Genomic DNA, 18,221 nt, shown 5'->3' with positions numbered 1-18,221 from the left:
CACAAATGGGGGAGAAAATGGCTGTTAGCAATCAGTTTGTCAGCAGCCTTGGATATTGCACAGATCCCTTCCTTTACAGCAGGATGAGATGATGACCATGTCCAGGCTTTTCCTTGCACATGCACACAGCGTATGTTACCCTTGAAGTCCTTTTCCCAGCCGTGGCATGCCTTTGTGCATGCAACAGCGTCTACTGTGTTAATAGGTTGCTGGTGTCTTATATCAGCAAGTTAATTGAGTCCCTTAGTGCAGGGATATTTCCTGCTGCTGCATCCTCTTTCTAAAACTGTGTGTCTACCTTGGGTACTTCACTGCTGATGAAGATATGTGATGCTGAGCTATCTGCTGTCCCTGAAGCCAGCAGAGGTTAAATTGCAGATAAACCTTTGGGATTGCTTTCAGGGAGGGGGAGGGAATATGCTCATGCTGAGAGGGCCACTGGAATCATTTTAATTGAAGTGTGTTTATCATGCTTACTGTAAACACAGCAGGAGATGGCTGCTTCTCTGGAGCCTGAAAGCCGGGCATCACCCTGCAAGGGTGTATCGATCCTGGAAAGCTATGGGGCACAGGTATGCCAGTAGAGATCTCAGCTGGTTTGTTTGCAGCTGAGGATGAAACCTCTCTGCATCCAATGCTTCCTCCTGAACTCGTGTCAAACTTTAATGATTTTGTAACACAATTTTGAGGCTGATTGTTCCTTCTGAAAGCAAGCAGCTCTGTTGCTAGGGAAGGCGGGGGGAGAACCTCAGAAATACTAGTCTTCAGCTGTCCGACACTGTAGATAACATTGAGTCACTGCTGAAAGCCTCAAAGCAAAACAGATGTTCATTTTCTAGTGACTAAGAATTAAAGGTACCAGATGAGCAAAATTTTAACTGAAGTATTTAATCTGTGGTTGGCAACTGAGACAAAGCATGAGCAAACAAGGTGCAATGCAAAAATGGGCCTCTTTTCTTTCTTAGAATTGCCTGCATGTTTTCATTAAAACTTTTTCCCATTTTTTTTCTACTTTTTTAAATAGGTCTTTCCGGCTTGACTCATTCTCACTGTAATTGTAACCTTTGGTACTGGGTGGGAAGGCGATTATTTTGCAAGGCATGAGGCCAGTGGTAGGGTGAGTGGGCTTTTGTTGCCGCCTCTGTCATTTCACTGACAGGTCACTTCTCTAGGAGTGTCTTGTGTCTGTGAAGTTGGGGATAATTATACTTGTTCTCTAAAAATAAGGAAACTGGACTTAATGGTGCATCAGCTTAGCCTTACTTTTGAATTCATGAATGAGTAGAAGACTTTGAATCTGAGTGCGACTGTCATACAGCTGTTATCCTTTGAGTAAGAGACAATTTTTGAAGACCTTTGTTCTTAAAAAAAATAAAAAAATCAAAACTCTGATCCCAGGAACCTGGGCTTTTTGAACAGCCAACACTGGAACCTCCTTGAGATGTTTCTGGTCTAGGTGTTGGGTTCCCATTCCTTTGATTGTTGGTGAGAAACAGGCAACGCTGTCTGGCTGTTTGAAACACAAGTGCTGCATCCCTCCTTGCCACTCAAACCTGAGCACTCATGCAGAGGAGTGTACAATTTATTGGTGGAATATAAAAGGGAAGGATTTGTATCCTGGCTCCTCTTCTCAGCAGCACTGTAGTGTAAGTGCTTGTGGGTTTCTCAAATCCAATGAATATCTAACATAAAACACAGAAAGTCCTGAGAAAGAGGGCCATGGCTAGAACCTCCCTCCTAGGTAAGTCCATTAATCACTATGTTATGTACTTTCTGGTGTAATGACTCTCATATTTGGCCGCTTGGCATCGTAGCATCATCAGGGAAGGACAGAAAAGACCACGGGCTGACTAGGCTGCTCTCCCTGGCATGTGGGAAGTGGATTTGAACTGCTGAGCCCAAGCGGGAGCTGAAGCCAGGGCTCCATCTCGCTGGTCTTGCAGGATTTAACTTATTGGCAAGTTCTAGATGGTTTCTATTAAGTAAAAAGCTTTTTGGATCTCTTCTGAGGGTGCCTCCCTTTGTAGGCTTTCTGAGGAGCTTCTATGCTGAACACTTAATCTTCCATCCTACTTAAGGGAAGAAGGGCAGATACCAAATCTCGTTGGCACCTCATTTCCCTTAATTTTTGCATTTAACTGTTCTTGGTTGGGCTTTTAAGAGAGTCTCTGCCAAAATCAAGAAACTGAAAATTAAAATAATTATTGCGGTGATGAAAGCAATAAAAGAGGCCATCAAGTTCCCTTGTCCATGTGCAGTGGAGGAAAGGAACAGACTGGGTTTAATCTGATCTCTGGGACATGCTGGGCTCCAAGAGTTAATTTTGCCCCTGGCTTCTCTGTCCATGAGTAATCCATCTGTACTGGAAGTAAATGGCAATTTCTTGCAGTGAGGATAGGCTTCACTACTGGAGAATATTATGTATATTTATCATCCATATAGCTGGTGTTCTCTGTGCCTTTTTTACTTGTTGTTGATGTAAACTAAACTGCCTACTGATGAGCTTGCCCGTATGATACCAGATTTCATAGTGACCTACAAGTGTTTTTCTTTCTTGCACGTGCTGTTTCCCTGAAATTTCTATCACAGCAATAATCAAACGGTATCCCCTCAGGAAGACTGAGTAGATAAATGTGAGATTCTCCAACTTCTTTGAGGCAAAACTATAAGTACAGATAGGAGATTGAGCCACTCATCCAGGCACTTGATGGATGACAAAGTCATCAGGAGTGGTCAGCATGTGTTTACCAAGGGGAAGTCCTACTTGGCAAACTTGAGAGACTTCTGTGATGAACTGACTGGCCTGGTAGATGAGGGGAGGGCAGTGGATATTGTCTGCCTAGGCTTCAGTAAGGCCTTAGACCCAGTCTTCCCTAAGATCCTTGTAGAAAAGCTGTTGATGTACACAGTGGATGAGCAGACAGTGAGGTAGGTTGAAAACTGGATGAATGATTTGGCCCACAGGGTGATGACCAGTGGCACAAAGTCTACTGGGAGGCCGGTAACTAGCAGTGTACCCTGGGGGTCAAGACTGGGTCCAGTTCTGTTGAACATTTTGATTAATGAACTGGATGATGGGGCAGAGTATGCCCTCAGCAATTTGCTGACAACACCAAACTGGTGTGTGATTGAAAAGAGTGGCTGATACTCCACAGGGTCATGCTGCCATCCAGAGGGACCTTGACAGGCTGGAGAAATGGGCCAGCAGGGACCTCATGAAGTTCAACAAGGCAAAGTGCAAAGTCCTGCCCCTGGGGAGGAACAACTCGAGGCACTGGCACGTGCTGGGGGCCACCCCACTGGGCAGCAGCTTGGCACAGAAGGACCTGGGGGGCTGGTGGACACCAGGTTGTCCCTGAGCCAGCAACGTGCCCTTGCTGCAAAGGCGGCCAGAGGTGTCCTGGGCTGCGTCAGACAAAGCGCTGCCAGCAGACCGAGGGAGGTGATCCTTCCTCTCTGCTCGGTGCTGGTGAGGCCACACCTGGAGCGCTGGGACCAGTGCTGGGCTCCCCAGTACAAGAGAGACAGGGACAGGCTGGAGAGAGTCCAGCGAAGGGACCAGAGCATCTCTGCTGTGAGGAAAGGCTGAGGGAGCTGGGGCTGCTCAGCCTGGAGAAGAGAAGGCTCGGGGTGGATCTCGGTGTCTGTGAACACCTGCAGGGAGGCTGCCAGGAGGACAGAGCCAGGCTCTTGCCGGTGGCGCCCAGTGACGGAACCAGGGGCCGTGGGCACAAACTGAGACCCAGGAGGGTCCCTCTGAACATCAGGAAACACATTTTGAACATCAGGGCATCTGGCACAGGTTTCCCAGGGAGGTTGTGGATTCTCCATCCTTGGAGATCTTCCCAGTCTCTCTGGGCACAGTTGCAGGCAGCTGGCTCTGTGTGGCCCTGCCTGAGCAGGGGTTGGACCAGATGATCAAAAGGTCCCTTCCAACCTCAACCACTGTGGGATTCTGTGAGGCAGGGAGGCTGAGGTCCTCAGGAAATAACAGGGATCAGCTGAGCCCTCTGTAAGGGTATGGCTGTATATATAAATGCAGCTAAATTTTGAATCATATAACACTATATGATCACATCTTGTTTGTTAGATTCCGTTCTGTGTAAATGTAAAATGGCTTAATAATTCCTCTCTTGCTGTTTTGTATTAATTTGTATCTTTATGCTGTGTGTTTTCTTTCACTTGCTTCCTCCTTTCACCTTCCCAGATGTCTCCTCAGAGCAAACTTCCGTGACTCTTATTGTTCTGCTTATTTTCATTCTTCTTCTTGGGTAAATGTATTATTTTTTTCTAAACATGGTTTCCTAGAGCTGTGCAAAATGCTCTTTCCATGCTGCATTGTGAAGTATTAGTTGCAAAAGAAAGAGCACCGGAGTCCTAATTCAGGTACATTTCTTTCTTTATCTATTTTTCTTTTTAGAAGTGACTAAAGCCACAAATAAATAATGCTACCTTTTGCTACCATCTGTGAATTCAGGACCAAGCTATTTCAGAGTGGTATATTTTAATGCTTTCTTTATCTGTTAAGGAGGGGAGAAAAAAAGGTTATTGCTGCTAATGCAAAGAACAATCTCCCACAAATTGTAGTCTGTGTTCCCATCTACCACTAAAACCCAAAGCAAACAAAGATTCGTGCAAAGACAGGAAGCATTTTGGGTGTAATTGCCGGTAGGTCTTTGCTTTCACAATTTTTGGTTTCACCCAAAAAGGCAGCTGAGCAGTGCTGTGGTTCACTTCAGTGGATTTATTATGAGCTCTCGCTGTGCTCTAATTTGACATTTTTGGCAGCTCTGGGAGTTTTAAAACATCCTCTGCAAGAGTCTCCTGGCCACGCTAAATGAAAATGTCCCATGGAGGAGAGGGAAGGGGCCAGTGCATGGCAGCACGGGTGAGCTACACCCTGATGACAGCCCTGCCCGCAGGCTCCTTTACTTTGGCCTCAAGCCTCTGTTTTCATAATACCGTCCTGATCCCTTGCTTTCTGCTTGGATCGGACTTAGAGGACCCTCCAGTTTGACCAGATGGAACTGGGAAGCAGATCTCTCCCATCATCTGAGCCCAGGAGGTGGTAGTGTTGGTAGAGCCAGTTGGCCTTGGCTATGTTAGAAGACTTCACCAGTACCAGGACCTGATTTTGGGGCTGCTTTGGAGGCTGGGAAAAAATCAAATCTTGAATATGGTCTAGAAATCTGTGAAACAGGTCTGGCTGGCTGCTGGAGCTTGTGTGTTGATTAGCTGGATGGTGCTACGGTGCAGCCCTGTGTCATGGGTGAGGTCTCACCTGTGAAGTCCTTGTGGCTTTTTCTGGTGTATTTATCTCTTGTTCATGTGAGTTTACCAAACAATAACTGGACTGTGATTTAGGACCAGGTCTTTAGGGTAGTTTGTCACAGTGATGTGTAATAGCCTAATAAAAACATAACTGCTTAGCTTTAATGTGTCAAAATGACTCATTTAAAATACCATATTGGAGGTATGAGGGTCTAGAAGAGAAGTAAGACTTGCATGGGAAGGCAATATTGGGTAATGGACCAACAGCTATAACTGGGGTGGGGGGATGGCGGAAGCTTATCTTCCGTTTCAGATCTGAGGAAGTGGTTTGTCTGCCTGAAAAAATGTTTTTGTCCCCCATGCACTGAATCAGTTGGTCTGGCAGAAGTCAGTACTTGCCTGGGTCAATGCATGTGAAGAATTTAGCTACTTGGCAATCCTGTGCATTGTGCAAGTTGTGCGATATATAAACTGCTTAAATATTGATCCAGTTTCCATATTTTTAAATAAAGCTTTCTATAAAACTTCAGCATTTCTGGTCTCATAGTCTCCTAGAGCCCTTCATGAAGTGTGCAGGTAATTTTCCCCTGTACCCCAGTCTGTAAGTAAATGATACTTCTTTCAACTTCCTCCACATACTATCTGCTTTCTATGTGTAATATTCCTGTTATTTATAACTGCTTTATTAAATCCTAGAGGCAGCTGCCACCTGCATTTCTACATTAGATGGAAGTTGAGGTCCAACAGGTTGGTGCATAGTCCTGCCCTTCTGGGAGCAAAAAATTGATATGGAAGTAGGGAAAACATCTGTGTCCCTATAGCTAACCTCCCTTTATTGCCTGAATATAAAGCGGCTGTGTACATCTCCTTCCATCCTGCAGGAAGCCAGGGAAGCAGCAGACAGACATACGAAGGATTATTATATTTGATCAGGCTTTGAAATGGGCTGTAGATAAAGCCCTTGGTGTTTACTGGGCCATTAAACATTTATTAGCCTCTATCCCAGTGTGTTGGTAGCGCTGTAAATAACGGCTGTGATTAAAGGGAAGAGTGGGGTCAGCAGTTGCCTTTTGCACCAATGTTTGTCAATGGAGAAGCAGGTCGTGTAATTTTTAAGAGCTTGGTTGGGGAAGCATCTGCCCAGATGCCTTGGAGGGAAGGGGCAGATGAGCTAGCAGACTGGAGCTCCTTTTTATCACGAGGAAATGCTGAAATCTTAGGAAGTGGGAGAATTTAAACAACAATGAAAAAAGATTAGGGCCAGAGTTAGGAGTTAATTTATCCCTGCCTTTCCTAACAAAAATACTTAATGCCCTTGGATCAGAATGGCTTTTGAATCTGGATTTAATTAGGTTGAAGAAGGGTTCATGCCCCTCCCCCCGCACTGCCCCAAATAACCCCCCGGCCACCCCCCTGCTCAGCCACGCATGCTGGGCTCATCGAGGCTGTGTTTTTTGCTTGTTGGCATTTCCATCATCAGACTTTTATTTCCCTTTCACCCCCTCCCCAAGCTTTAATAGGGAAAGGAGAAGCATAGCTGCAGGGCTGAGACTTGGCTTGTGGGGTCTTAGCTGCAGCACCTGGTCGGATGATAGGGTTTTTGAAAGGAGGAATATGAAGGGATTATTTTATTGCTGGGAGGCTACAGCCTGGTGATTCATACTGCAGGCGATCCCTCTGAAGTCAATGAGATTGTAAAGCGTGTAAATCAGTATGGAATTTGGCATTTTCCTAGAAAAGTGGGGGATATTTGTTTTACTTGCATATAAATTACTTCTAATAAGACTCTATAGACATGACTGATCCTTGTAATCACACCATTGCTCCTTGCAGTCCCAAAGTTACTCTTGCTATCCTCTCATTTAAAATAATTAAAAAAAAAAAAAAAAAAAAAGACTTACATGGGAAATACCTGTGGTTGCTGCTGGGCTGCAAAGCATTGCAGGGAATGACTCAGGCAGGAGCGTGTCCTCGTGTGCTTGGGACCTGCGGTGTGAATGCAGAAAGGAGACAGTCTTGTTTTCACACTCTCTCATTTTGAGTCTCTGACATATTTGTGTTCCACCATTTAGATGTCATCAGGCTGACTGGTAATTAGAGGGAGGCTGTTTTGCTACAAAGCCGGATTGGGAATCCACATTGCCATGAGCAAGCCTGGTTTTTTTGCTGGGGAATGCAAAGTGGCAGAGTAGGCGTTGGGGGAGCATTGCTGCACCACGAGGGAGAAGGTGCTCTGCTGCTTCTTTCCTGTCTCTACAGAATATATGTCCTTTCTACAACAACTGAAATGAATTGATCGTCCCATTCATCAAATGGAAATATAAAAGCTGTCACTGCAATACTTAGAGATGGAGTGGTGATATTTGTTCTTTCAGTGGTGCTTTGCAGCCTGGCAGTCTCCATCAGCTACACCAAGATGCTTGGAAGCAAACCCGGGAGGCATCAGTTCTGCTGCCGGCTTTGCTGCCTGGGTGCTGCTGGGTGGTTTGGGTGCTGTGCGCAGCGGCTTGCTCTCTATATGAGAGGGCTTTAATGCTCTAGTAATAAAGCATTATGACAAAGAGCATCAGCTTTTTACTTGCTACAGTTGAGGAGGAAGTTGAATTTTGCCAAGATGTTCTAGCAGCGAGGGTGGTTTTAGCTACTTGGGACTTGCCTTACCTTATAAAAATGCATCTTGCCTGTTTATTTGTTTTGCGGCATGTGGAAAGCGTGACAATCTTTGGTTGAAAATGAAATCTAAAACTGGAAGGAGTCATACAGAAAGTAACCAAGAAACTGAATATATATAACTGAATAATGAGAAAATAACCAGGTCCCATTAAGCTGGTTGTCAAGGGAATAATTCACTCGTCTCTCCCCCAGCTTGATGAAATATTGTTTTCCTGTCCTCCTTACTAACATACCTACAACTCCAGAAAAGCCACCTATCCACTCCTGCAGATGGACTGATACATGCCTAATTCTACCTCAGGGCCATTTTCGTGAGCAGGGTGTAGCTTTGAAGGCACCTTCTCCTGTGTCAGGCCTCTAGAAATGTTTGTACAGTTGAAAGGTTTGTCCCCTCTTTCCACTGATGCTGGCTGTCCTAACAAGTGCCCTGCTCCTGCCCAGAGACCTTGCCTTGTCTAGAAGAGAGAAAATAAGGTGGGTTTTAAGCCAGCATCTAGATTTAGATGTAAAATCTGGCAGAAATCTTAGAATGGTTTGCATTGGAAAGACCTTTGAAGATCATGTAGTTCCACCCCCCTGCCATGGGCAGTGACACCTCCCACCAGCCCAGGTTGCTCCAAGCCCTGTCCAGCCTGGCCTGGGACACTGCCAGGGACGGGGCATCCGCAGCTGCTCTGGGCAGCCTGTGCCAGCGCCTCGCCACCCTCACAGGGAAGAATGTCCTCCTAAGATCTAACCTAAACCTACCCTCTTCTAGTTTAAAACCATTCCCCCTTGTCCTATCCTACAGACCCTACTAAAAAGTCTGGATCAAATATAAATCTTTCCAGCTTCAGGCCAAGTGTTGTATATTCCTTGTTGTCCTCTCCGCAAAACAGAAGAGTTTAAAACTAACTTTTTTTGTTCATTGGGCTCCTGGTGTATTAGCAGACTGCATAGCTTTGGGTTACTCCCCAGGTGACCTGAGCTGTGGTCTTCAGTCATCTTCTCGACTGCCTCGATGCCTTCTGCAGGCTGGTGTACCTCCAGCTGTGCTTCTAATGCTTTGATAAATTTATTTTATATGGGGACTACATTAGTGGCTGGGACAGTCTCATTTATATGGGACAGTCCCAGTCATCCACAACAAAATTCAAGCAGCTGATATGGTAAAAAGGCTGTTTGCTTGATATAGCTGCTCTGTGTGAAACAACTTGCTCGTCTTGGCACAAGCCACTAACTGGGTGTTTCTCTCTTACAGGGCGCATCGAGAATAATCATCAGCCTTAAATAAGGATTGATTGCGTACTACCCATCATAGTCCCAGTTCGATATTAATTGGAAAAAGCTTTGACTGTTGCATTGGGGAGGTGAAAAGTTGAATGAGCATCCCTTTTAAGGTAAAGTAGAAACATTAATGAGATGTGTGGGGTATGAAGCTAGTACTGCTGTAGCCTGCATAGGAGAACAGCAGCCTTTGGTGGTGCTGAGTGTACAGATTTCTCATGGATTCACATCTCTGTCTTACATCATCTACATGGTGAAACCTGTGGTCCATCGTTCCCCTGTTTGAACTTAATGAGCATGGTCCTCTTAGACTGGGGGATTGCCTTTGTTTTGATGCAAATTTTGGTGAATCCAGTATTTTCTCTTTATTTACTTGAAAGAATCTTTAATTTTTGAAACTTGTGGTTTGTGCAAGGCATGCAGAGTTGGGTATCAATATGTGAAGAGGACTTATCTTAAGGCTTTTTTTTTTTTTTTCTTGGTTATACAAACTAGTATTAGACTGAAACATACTGACCTCTGCTATTACCTTGGCACAGATGGGCATATGATTCTGGCATGAGTGATTTATTAAGGGGAGGGAAGGAAAAAACCCAGAGTCTGTCTGAGGAAATGAAGTTCATGTAGAAAGAAGGAAGGTTATGAAGTAAGAAGGGACGTTACTCAGGATGTTAGTGAATTAAAAAACAACATCCAGCAGGGAGTTTGTGGGAAGTTGTTCTGGTCAGAGTTCTTCCCATGAGCTGACTTGAGGAAAAAAAAATGAGGAATGCTTTTCTAAAATAAAAATAAAAATACTTAACTGAATTTCATGTTGTGTTTCACTACATGTATTTTTTAGTCTGCTTGGCCCACTTTCTGATTCGGGGAAAAACTCCTATTGAGCTCAACAGCTGAAGTAATCCCATTAGTTTAGTGAGAAGTGGCCAACTGTCCTAGAAGAAGGGCTTTGTCTTTTGTGCATAGTTTCTCCATAGCTGATCCCAGAAAAGGATTAAGTTCAATGAGACTAAAGTCAGAGACAGCAGAAGTTTGCCTGTGATGCACCTCGTAACTGTTAATAGCCTTAACTTCATTTATTAATCAGTTTTTGCTTGTATAAGAAAAGCCTTTTTAGAGAAGCAAGAGACTGATGAATATTCAGCTATCTGCCAAAATAACACAGGTCCTGTTGTAATCCAGTGAATGTGTATGGCAAAGATGCTACCTGCGCTCTGGCAGTAGCTTTCTCAAAAAAGCCTGTGGTCTAGATCTGCCTGTTGAAGTTTCTTAGCTGTTTGTGGTTGGAAGCTGGCAATTAAGTGACCAGCTGGAACCCTAAAGCCGCTGAGATCGGCAGGATGCACCTGAACTCACGTGAAGAGGAGCGGCTGTGGGCTGGAGCCTTGCCATGGCCAGTGCTGTCTGATTTGACTGGCCAGTGCAAACGGTCTCAACAAAATTGCTTGTGTGTGAGTGGTTTGTCTTGCATGATGAAGCCAGATGTGGATGTGACTCTGTTGGCTGGAGTGAAATGGTCTGACAGCACTTCGGTTCTGCAGCAAAATTATTTCGGAATAAGGCAGCAAGGTCCATGGCTGAGTTCATGGGACTTGTTGTTCTGCTGTTTCAGGTAGTGTGGGCTGCTAGGCAAGACGCAAAGTTGGATGCTGGAGTGCCAGAGGTGTCCATCATCCTGTGAGCCTCTTGACTGTTGTGGGTTGCTGTAAAGGTGGTTTGGGCTGAGTCGTTTTTCTCTCTGAAACTGGGGTTCTGAAATAGCTGATGTTAGCTGGAAGGGCTTGAGCACCCTTTTATGCTTTTATGGGTTGCTTTTTAAAGTGTTTCATTATACATCACTTATTGATTCATGTCACAGTTCCAAAGCATTCAGATTTGGATTTTGTGGGAGAAAGCTAATGCATGAAGACTGTACAAAGCTCTCCACTCGGATGTATCTCTAGATTTCTGGGCTTTGTTTTCACTGGTCACATTCACTTGTCACAAGTTACTGTCCTCTTTTTGTCAGCCATTTCAGTGATGTGGCACATTTATTCTAGCTCAGACTTAGCATGGAGTATAATGCTGGCAGACCAGGGAGTCTGCATTTACAGAACGCAAATAAGAAGACTTCAAATTTTAGATCTAAAACCTTTGTTACGTCCTAAAAGGTTCTGCATGTGTAATTGGAAACTTTGGGATCCCAAACATCGCAGTGCTCCCAGGTCTGGTGGCACCTCTGAGTAGAGGTCACGGTCATCTTAAATCAAAACTAGCTGAACTGAAGAGGAGAAGGGAAGGAGGGTGGGGGTAGAAACAGAGCCACTAGCAAACACTTGACACCTCTCCCAAAGAGCAGGAGTGGGAATCATAGAATCCTAGAAACGGGCTGCCCAGGGAAGTGGTGGAGTCAACATCCCTGAAGGTATTTACAAGACACGTAGACATGGAGCGTAGGGACATGGTTTAGTGATGGCCTTGGCAGTGCTAAGTGAACAGCTGGACTTGATGACCATAAAGGTCTTATCCAACCTAAACGATTCGTGATTCTGTGATATGATAGAATATTTGAGCTGGAAGGGACCTTTAAAAGCCATCTAGTCCAGCCCCTCTGCAACAAGCAGGGGCATCTTCAACTAGATCAGGTTGCTCAGAGCCCTGTCCAACCTGACATTGAATCTGGCATTTCCTAGCCAGGGATTATTGCACCAGCTCACTACTACCTGATCTTCCAGGGCTTCGGTATCTGTCCCAGTTTAGCCTACTAGACAGCACAGTTTCACTGAGCCTTGTTGAGTTAGCCCAGGGTTTTCCACCATAATTATTTTCATGATCCCAATAGGTTTACAGGATGGGTAGGGGGGAAGAGTGCCCCATGACATTTGCAAATAGAACAAGGGCGGGCTTATCTTCTCCCCAAGCTTTAGGCCACCAGACTTGCCTGAGGCAAGCCTTAGGCTTGCGTAAACAGTTGTGTTTAGAGAAATTGAGGGCATTATTCAAAAACGCTGTGCTGTTTCAATGCTATACTAGCAGTAAAGAATGTGGCACAGCGGCAGCTTTGTAGGAGATTCAGCTTTCAAAATCCGCAGAGAAGCCGCCGCTGCATGCAGCGGCTCCGCTCCCAGCAGCAAGTCGGAAACTCCGTTTTCGGGATTATGGCCAAGAGACGTTTCTTGGAAACTCTTCCGCGTGCAGTGTGAGCAGCAGGACGGGAGGTCTTGATTTGAACTCTAGATGATAAAACCACTGAGGTTTTGGCAGGGCTGTGTGTTTGGATGCCTTGTTCTTGGCCTTTCTTGTTTGGGTGTATAGGTGAACCCCTGCCTGGGCTGGCTCAGAAGCTTCCGTCTGACTTCATAGCAAGCTGAATTTTCCACTGAATAGGAAAGTTTTTTGGGAATGAAACAACTCTCTTATTTTTTTGGATGGAATTCTCCAATCCACTGGCTACACCCAGTCTATTTTTCTGAATCAGACTAGTGCTGAACTTACCCTGCAGGGTCATTAATTTTTCCTAAAGCTGACATTCTTCTTCCATGTTTGTCCTCTCTGACATGTAGTCTTGCTGCTCACATTACTTCTTGGCCCATAAGAGAGAACAGTAGTGTAGGTCACCTGCCTGCCTGCCTGTGACTCACTGAAACTTTTGATTGATTAATATTTTTTTTCTGGTAAATCTCATTTTGGGCAGAGGGGAAGAGGAGGGAATAGGTAGGTAATCTCTGGTTAGATCCAGCACTGATTTCTTCAGTAGGAATCCATAAGCACTGCTGCAGTAAAAGTAATATTGATTGTTATTATTTGCCTTTGAATTCCCCCAAAATACTCTGTTCCCCTTCACACAGAGGTTTAGAGGCTCACATGTACAGCAAGACACGGAGGTAGGAAGGGGAACTGGCTCACTGCAGTCCCTGGAAGAGGTGTGCCCACATCTTGAGACATATAATCATGCAGACAGAGCACTGTTTGGAGATTTGGTTTCTGCTGCCCCAGCTGCTGCAGGGGAACTTCAGAAGAATAAATGGAAAATGGAAGGAACTGTGGATGTAGTGTCAAGTGTTAATTAGTCTTTAGCCTGGGTCAGACGTCCCTCAGTCTTTTTTTCTGTATAGGTTCCCCATCGCTTTCTCTGAATCCTGTCCTTCTGTTTTTCAGGAAACTTTAAAATTTATGTGGAGAAGGAAGGAAAATCTCTTCCTTTCTGCAGGGGCCAGGTCAGCATCTTTTTTTTGAAATCCCTGTGAGAGCAGTTTGTCAGAAAACATTGGGGAAAGCAAAGAACTGAGCCTAGCAGAGCCAAGCTGAGCTTGAATGCTCCCATGGTTTGAGCTCAGCAAGGTGCAGTGGGAGCAGAAATCTTTTTGTTGGTGACTGTACAGAATAAGAAGGAGAATTTCCCAAAGGTTAGGCTTCCTCCCTAAGTTTTCTTCAAGGAGGCCCTGAGAAAAGCAGATACACTGGGAAGTGGGTAACTTCAGACAAGTGCATGTGTGCACCAGTGTGCATACTCACATGTACGTACACAGAGTGCTTTCCCAAATAGCCTAGAACCTGAGAAAATGGAGATAAAATCAGAAGACAATTGAAATTAGTTATGCTTTCAAGGCAATCGGAGATTGGTTGAAATCTTGTGGGATTTCTAAGGCCTCCCAGTGCAATTTCGAGCTGACTGTGGGGAGGAAGGTTTGGTTGCTGTGGTCATGAGTGTCTCAGTTGTGACTGTCATCTATTGCTGGTATTGGACGATGATGCTTTTGACACAGATGTCACCACCAAAACACAGTTATCTTCTCATTGCAAAGTCTTCCTTCTGTTATTTGGCTGCATGCTATGTGTACCCTTTCATGGTGGAGGAAGTCTACCCTGGCTCTTTAAACTGCACAGCACAAATCTGGATTCAATATAAGTTTTGGGTTTAGATTAAAAACAACAAAAGAAGCATTCTGACATGTGACTGAATGTCATTGTTCATCCACCCACATATGTTCTCCTTTCTTTTCATCCTCACCAAAATCTGGCTGCATTTTGTGTTTTGGTCAATGGTGAGTTGCTAGCCTAACTTTGAACTTAATGAACTTTTCCAAAGATCCTTCAGAAAAGGCCACATTCCAACAAGGTCTTGGATATCTCTTTGGTCTACAGAGGAGATGGTGTATGACCAAAACTCTTACAAATGCCAGACATCAGACACTGGGGGGTTTACAGTTGAACAGGTGTGGAGTAACAGAATTAGACCTCCATCATGATGGTTAAATGTCTCGCTTCCTGTGATGTGAGCTCGAGAAACACAAGGAAGAGCTGTGCTTTAACTCTAGAAGAACTGGAGTCTTTAGGGATCTAGCAATGGGAGTTCACAAAATACACAAAACTGTATGGGACAGTATTTCATGCTGTGTCATTCTGCATCTGTGCGACTTTACACCAAGAAGCGCTCCACTAACTTCAGAATTTTGCCTCACCTAACCTTTGGATCTACAAACATGTTGTAATGAGGTACCATCAAGCGTGTTATTCTGTGAAATTGCACTGGTATTTTTTGATATGTTCATGTGAGTCTTTGTTTACCAGTAGAAGTCACCAGTAGAAGCAGGTGTATTATTAAAAAGATAACACATACTTGGGTTTATTCCCTTAAGATGGAAAATCTTTCTTAAAAGAATCATGAATAAAACAAGACAGTGCCTCATGGCGGGTATTAAGGGAAAAATAGTAATAAAATAAGTCTTTGGAATGGTCTTTCCCTCTGGCATCTTCACTCTGGTTCTGCAATCAGTAATTCAAAGAAGGTTTTGTGGAAAGGAGAGGTGAGATGCAGGAGTTGATATGACTTCCCCAAGGGTGAGAACTTCCAGAGCTGGGACCCAAACATTAATCTCTCTAATTCCAGCTCAACACTTCACTATAAGATTATTATTCTGTTTGATTAATCAGTGCAATGCCTCGAAAGCCTCTATAAAGCCATAATGCTACATATGTATTGAAGAATCCTACTGTGAGTCCTCATTTGTGTATCTAGGAGCCTTTTGCTTGAACTTTGAATGCAAGGAAGTATTCCCTAGCCTTGATTGGTCTTACTCTGAGCTCATCATTAGAGCTGACGTGTTGCTAGCTTTCATTGGGGAGCATTGTTTTCAACAGGGGTATAGACTTCTTGGTGCTAAAATGCTAATATTTGATAGGTAAGGATACAGCTGCAGCAATGACAATGTCATTCGTAGTTTTCGTACAGCAATGTGTAAAGTGCTGTGTTCTTAAGCTTAATTTCCTAAAGACAGGAGAATAGTTGCAGGACATAATTTGCATTTGTCAGCCCCTCCATCCCAACCAATCTTTTGAACCACTGAGCAATTTCAGCCACATTTGAGAAACTTCAAAATCTTCAAATCTTGCAGGTTCTGTGAAAATTGAGTAGCAGGGAGACTGAGTGGAGAGATTATAAGACTTCCCAGGCTTGATGGAAAGTCTGCAGTGTAAATTTGCTTCTTAGGTAATCCATATTTGATTAGTAGGATGATGCCAACTCCTTGGTTGAGATCACGGTATTACCCAAGGCCTCATGTGTGATACTGGGCAGTTGTTTCGCCTCTCTGCCTCATTAACCCCATCGTACGTACAGATGACTTCACCTCTGTTCACTCAGAGGCATGTGCTGCCTCTTTTACAGCCATTAGCAGATTTACTGGCAGCACCTCACACATCTAAAATGCTGTCAGTGCCCCATGCCGGGAGACATGTGAGTGTCTAATGCATCACGTTGCAAACTGTGAAACTGAAGATTCAACCCCACTTTAATGCTTTAGCGCTGTAAGCAGCAGAACTAATGTAGCTCAGCATACTAATGAGGGAGGTATTTGTCATTAAGTGCTGGGCCATTAGAGAATGGCCGACATTCAGCTTCACCCTTGAAACCTTTCTGGAAGGCTGGTCTTCCTCTTGGGCTAAGCCTTGTGGGGTCCTTGGCAAACAATCGGCATCACAGCTAAAGCACAGCTGCCAGTGGCAGAAGGAAAACCCCAACTTGATGACTTTCAGGGAAGTAACCCAGAAAATATAATCCTCTATATAAAAGACCTTAAGGAAGGAAGGAGGAGGAACTGATGTGGAAATGATTGTTCTTCCTGGGGAGAAAGTGATGATGAAACTGAGAAGAGACCTAAGCCGGCAGGTTACGATGGGCATAAGAGTAGGATGCTAATAGCTTACAGTATCGCTTGAGGGTATCAGAAATGTTGGTATTTCCATTTTGGAGAACCTCTTCTCCAGCACTGTCTATTCGGGTCACTGTCATCTGTTGATTTTAATTGGATAATATCAATATGAGTGAAAGCATCACTTTTAATTTTCTCTACTTCTGGTAGAAAAGCATTTAGAGCTAAAAGCTTTAAACAGGTATTGCTGTTACCTGGAAATACTGAATGGAGAAGGCTTCATTGAGATGAAAGACTGCTTTATAAAGACCAGTGGGTTTGTCAGGTACTATCTCATTAGGAGCTCACTGGAAGGGAGGTTTCATTGACGCTCCTCAAATTTGTAATCAGGGCAGTTTAAATTCTCTATTTAGAAAGGGATGGGGGAATACTTGGGAGAATTTTGCTTGCAAGAATGGCTTCCACCAGGAGGGGAGCATGTCATGGACAGAGCATGGTGAGGTGGTTTCTGTGATTTTGAGTAATTTTGTGCCAGCCCCTGAGGCTGTCCAGGTTTGAAATGGCAAACCACTGAATTATGTGTGATGTAATAACCGAATTACTTAAAACCAAAATGGCCTCCTGAATATCTGTTCTCTTGACTTGGGTGGAGGGCCTCCAGGAGTGAAGATGGTTTTAGTTTAAATGCTCTTAGCTGTGAAATGTGCATCAGCAATCCCAAAGACACAAATTCTGCTCTAATTGCTTGACATCTCTGCATCTAGCTTTCATGTCCCTGGAATGATCTTGATTTTGTTTCCACTGAGAATGTGAAATTCCTGCTGAACTGCACGGTGCAGAACTCGGAGTAGCACGTTGACACGGTGCTGATTGGGAACGCGAAGAATTTTAAAGAGCCTGATGGGAAATTACAGCAAACAAGGGCTGTTGGCAACCAGCTTCCAAATCTAAATCCTCCATGCGCACAATACACTACAATTATAGCAGCTTTCCCAGGTCAGGAAACAAATGCTGTGACTGCTGTATTCCTGTGTGTGATATTTATGACACACAATGTTATCTTTGTAATTGTTACGTATGCTTTTATGTAGTGCAATTAGGGTGGGGCTGAGGTTAATGGTAATGTTAATCGTTTTCATGTTCTTAATTTAGACGCTGAATGCTGTCGTTTAGTAGGGAGTGAGTAACAAAAATTATTCATGCTATTGTAGTGCTGTCACATCTGTGGTGCAGGGAGATGGCTACAGCACAGCCTAAATCAGCAGAGATCACCCAAGCCTTGGATTTACCCACTGATAAGCTCATTCACTTAAGCTTTGGCATTTTCTTCTGCTTGTACCACATTGGAAAGTCCCAAGGGTCTCAATGGATGGGCTTGCTCCAAACCAAACCCTGCGCTGGGAGAGGTATCTGTAAAGACTTCCACCCAGCTGAGGGAAAGAAGCTATTTACCATGTACTTGTTCAGACAAACTTACCTCTTCACATAATGACTTTAATTCACCCTAAATTTCTCTTTTTTGAAATGTGTTCTGGAGATGCAGTGGAAACTAGTGTAGAGTCCATGGGTATGTGGTTGTAGGGCTTTTTTCTTTCCCACTGCCAATCCATGAGTTGGGCTGTGTCTGGCTACAGATTTTATACAAAATATCAAAAAATAAATAAAAACAATTAAAAACAAAAGTACCACAACACCCAAACCTCCTCAACTTGTTTTGCTTGGTTGTTTTGTTCAGTGACCACTCCTAAAATACAGTTGCTCACCAAAGTTATGAAAATAGGCACCCTGTGCATTCTTAGTATTGGTTGAGGGGTTCAGCTCAATGAAAAATGAAAAAAATACAGATTTGCTTTTTTGTGTGTTTTCTTTTTTTAATTCTGT

General features: G+C 44.1%; 1 protein-coding gene across 3 annotated transcripts in view; it reads left to right on the top strand.

Moving 5' to 3' along the window:
- PTPRA (protein tyrosine phosphatase receptor type A) overlaps window positions 1-18,221 on the top strand; it is a 133,930-nt gene that overhangs the window by 18,992 nt on the left and 96,717 nt on the right. For 2 of the 3 annotated variants that reach the window (XM_055794029.1, XM_055794027.1), the window contains exon 2: window positions 9,185-9,323. In XM_055794029.1, the coding sequence (XP_055650004.1) occupies window positions 9,306-9,323 (18 nt within the window). In that variant the 5' untranslated portion in view covers window positions 9,185-9,305. Of the gene's footprint in view, window positions 1-9,184; window positions 9,324-18,221 lie in introns of those variants that run through there. The other variant, XM_055794030.1, reaches the window with a different exon arrangement.

Source organism: Falco peregrinus, chromosome 2 (genome assembly GCF_023634155.1).
Source record: "Falco peregrinus isolate bFalPer1 chromosome 2, bFalPer1.pri, whole genome shotgun sequence".
Classification (NCBI taxonomy): domain Eukaryota; kingdom Metazoa; phylum Chordata; class Aves; order Falconiformes; family Falconidae; genus Falco; species Falco peregrinus.
The sequence above is the reverse complement of the archived record's forward strand: the minus strand, read 5'-3'. Positions and strand labels throughout refer to the sequence as shown.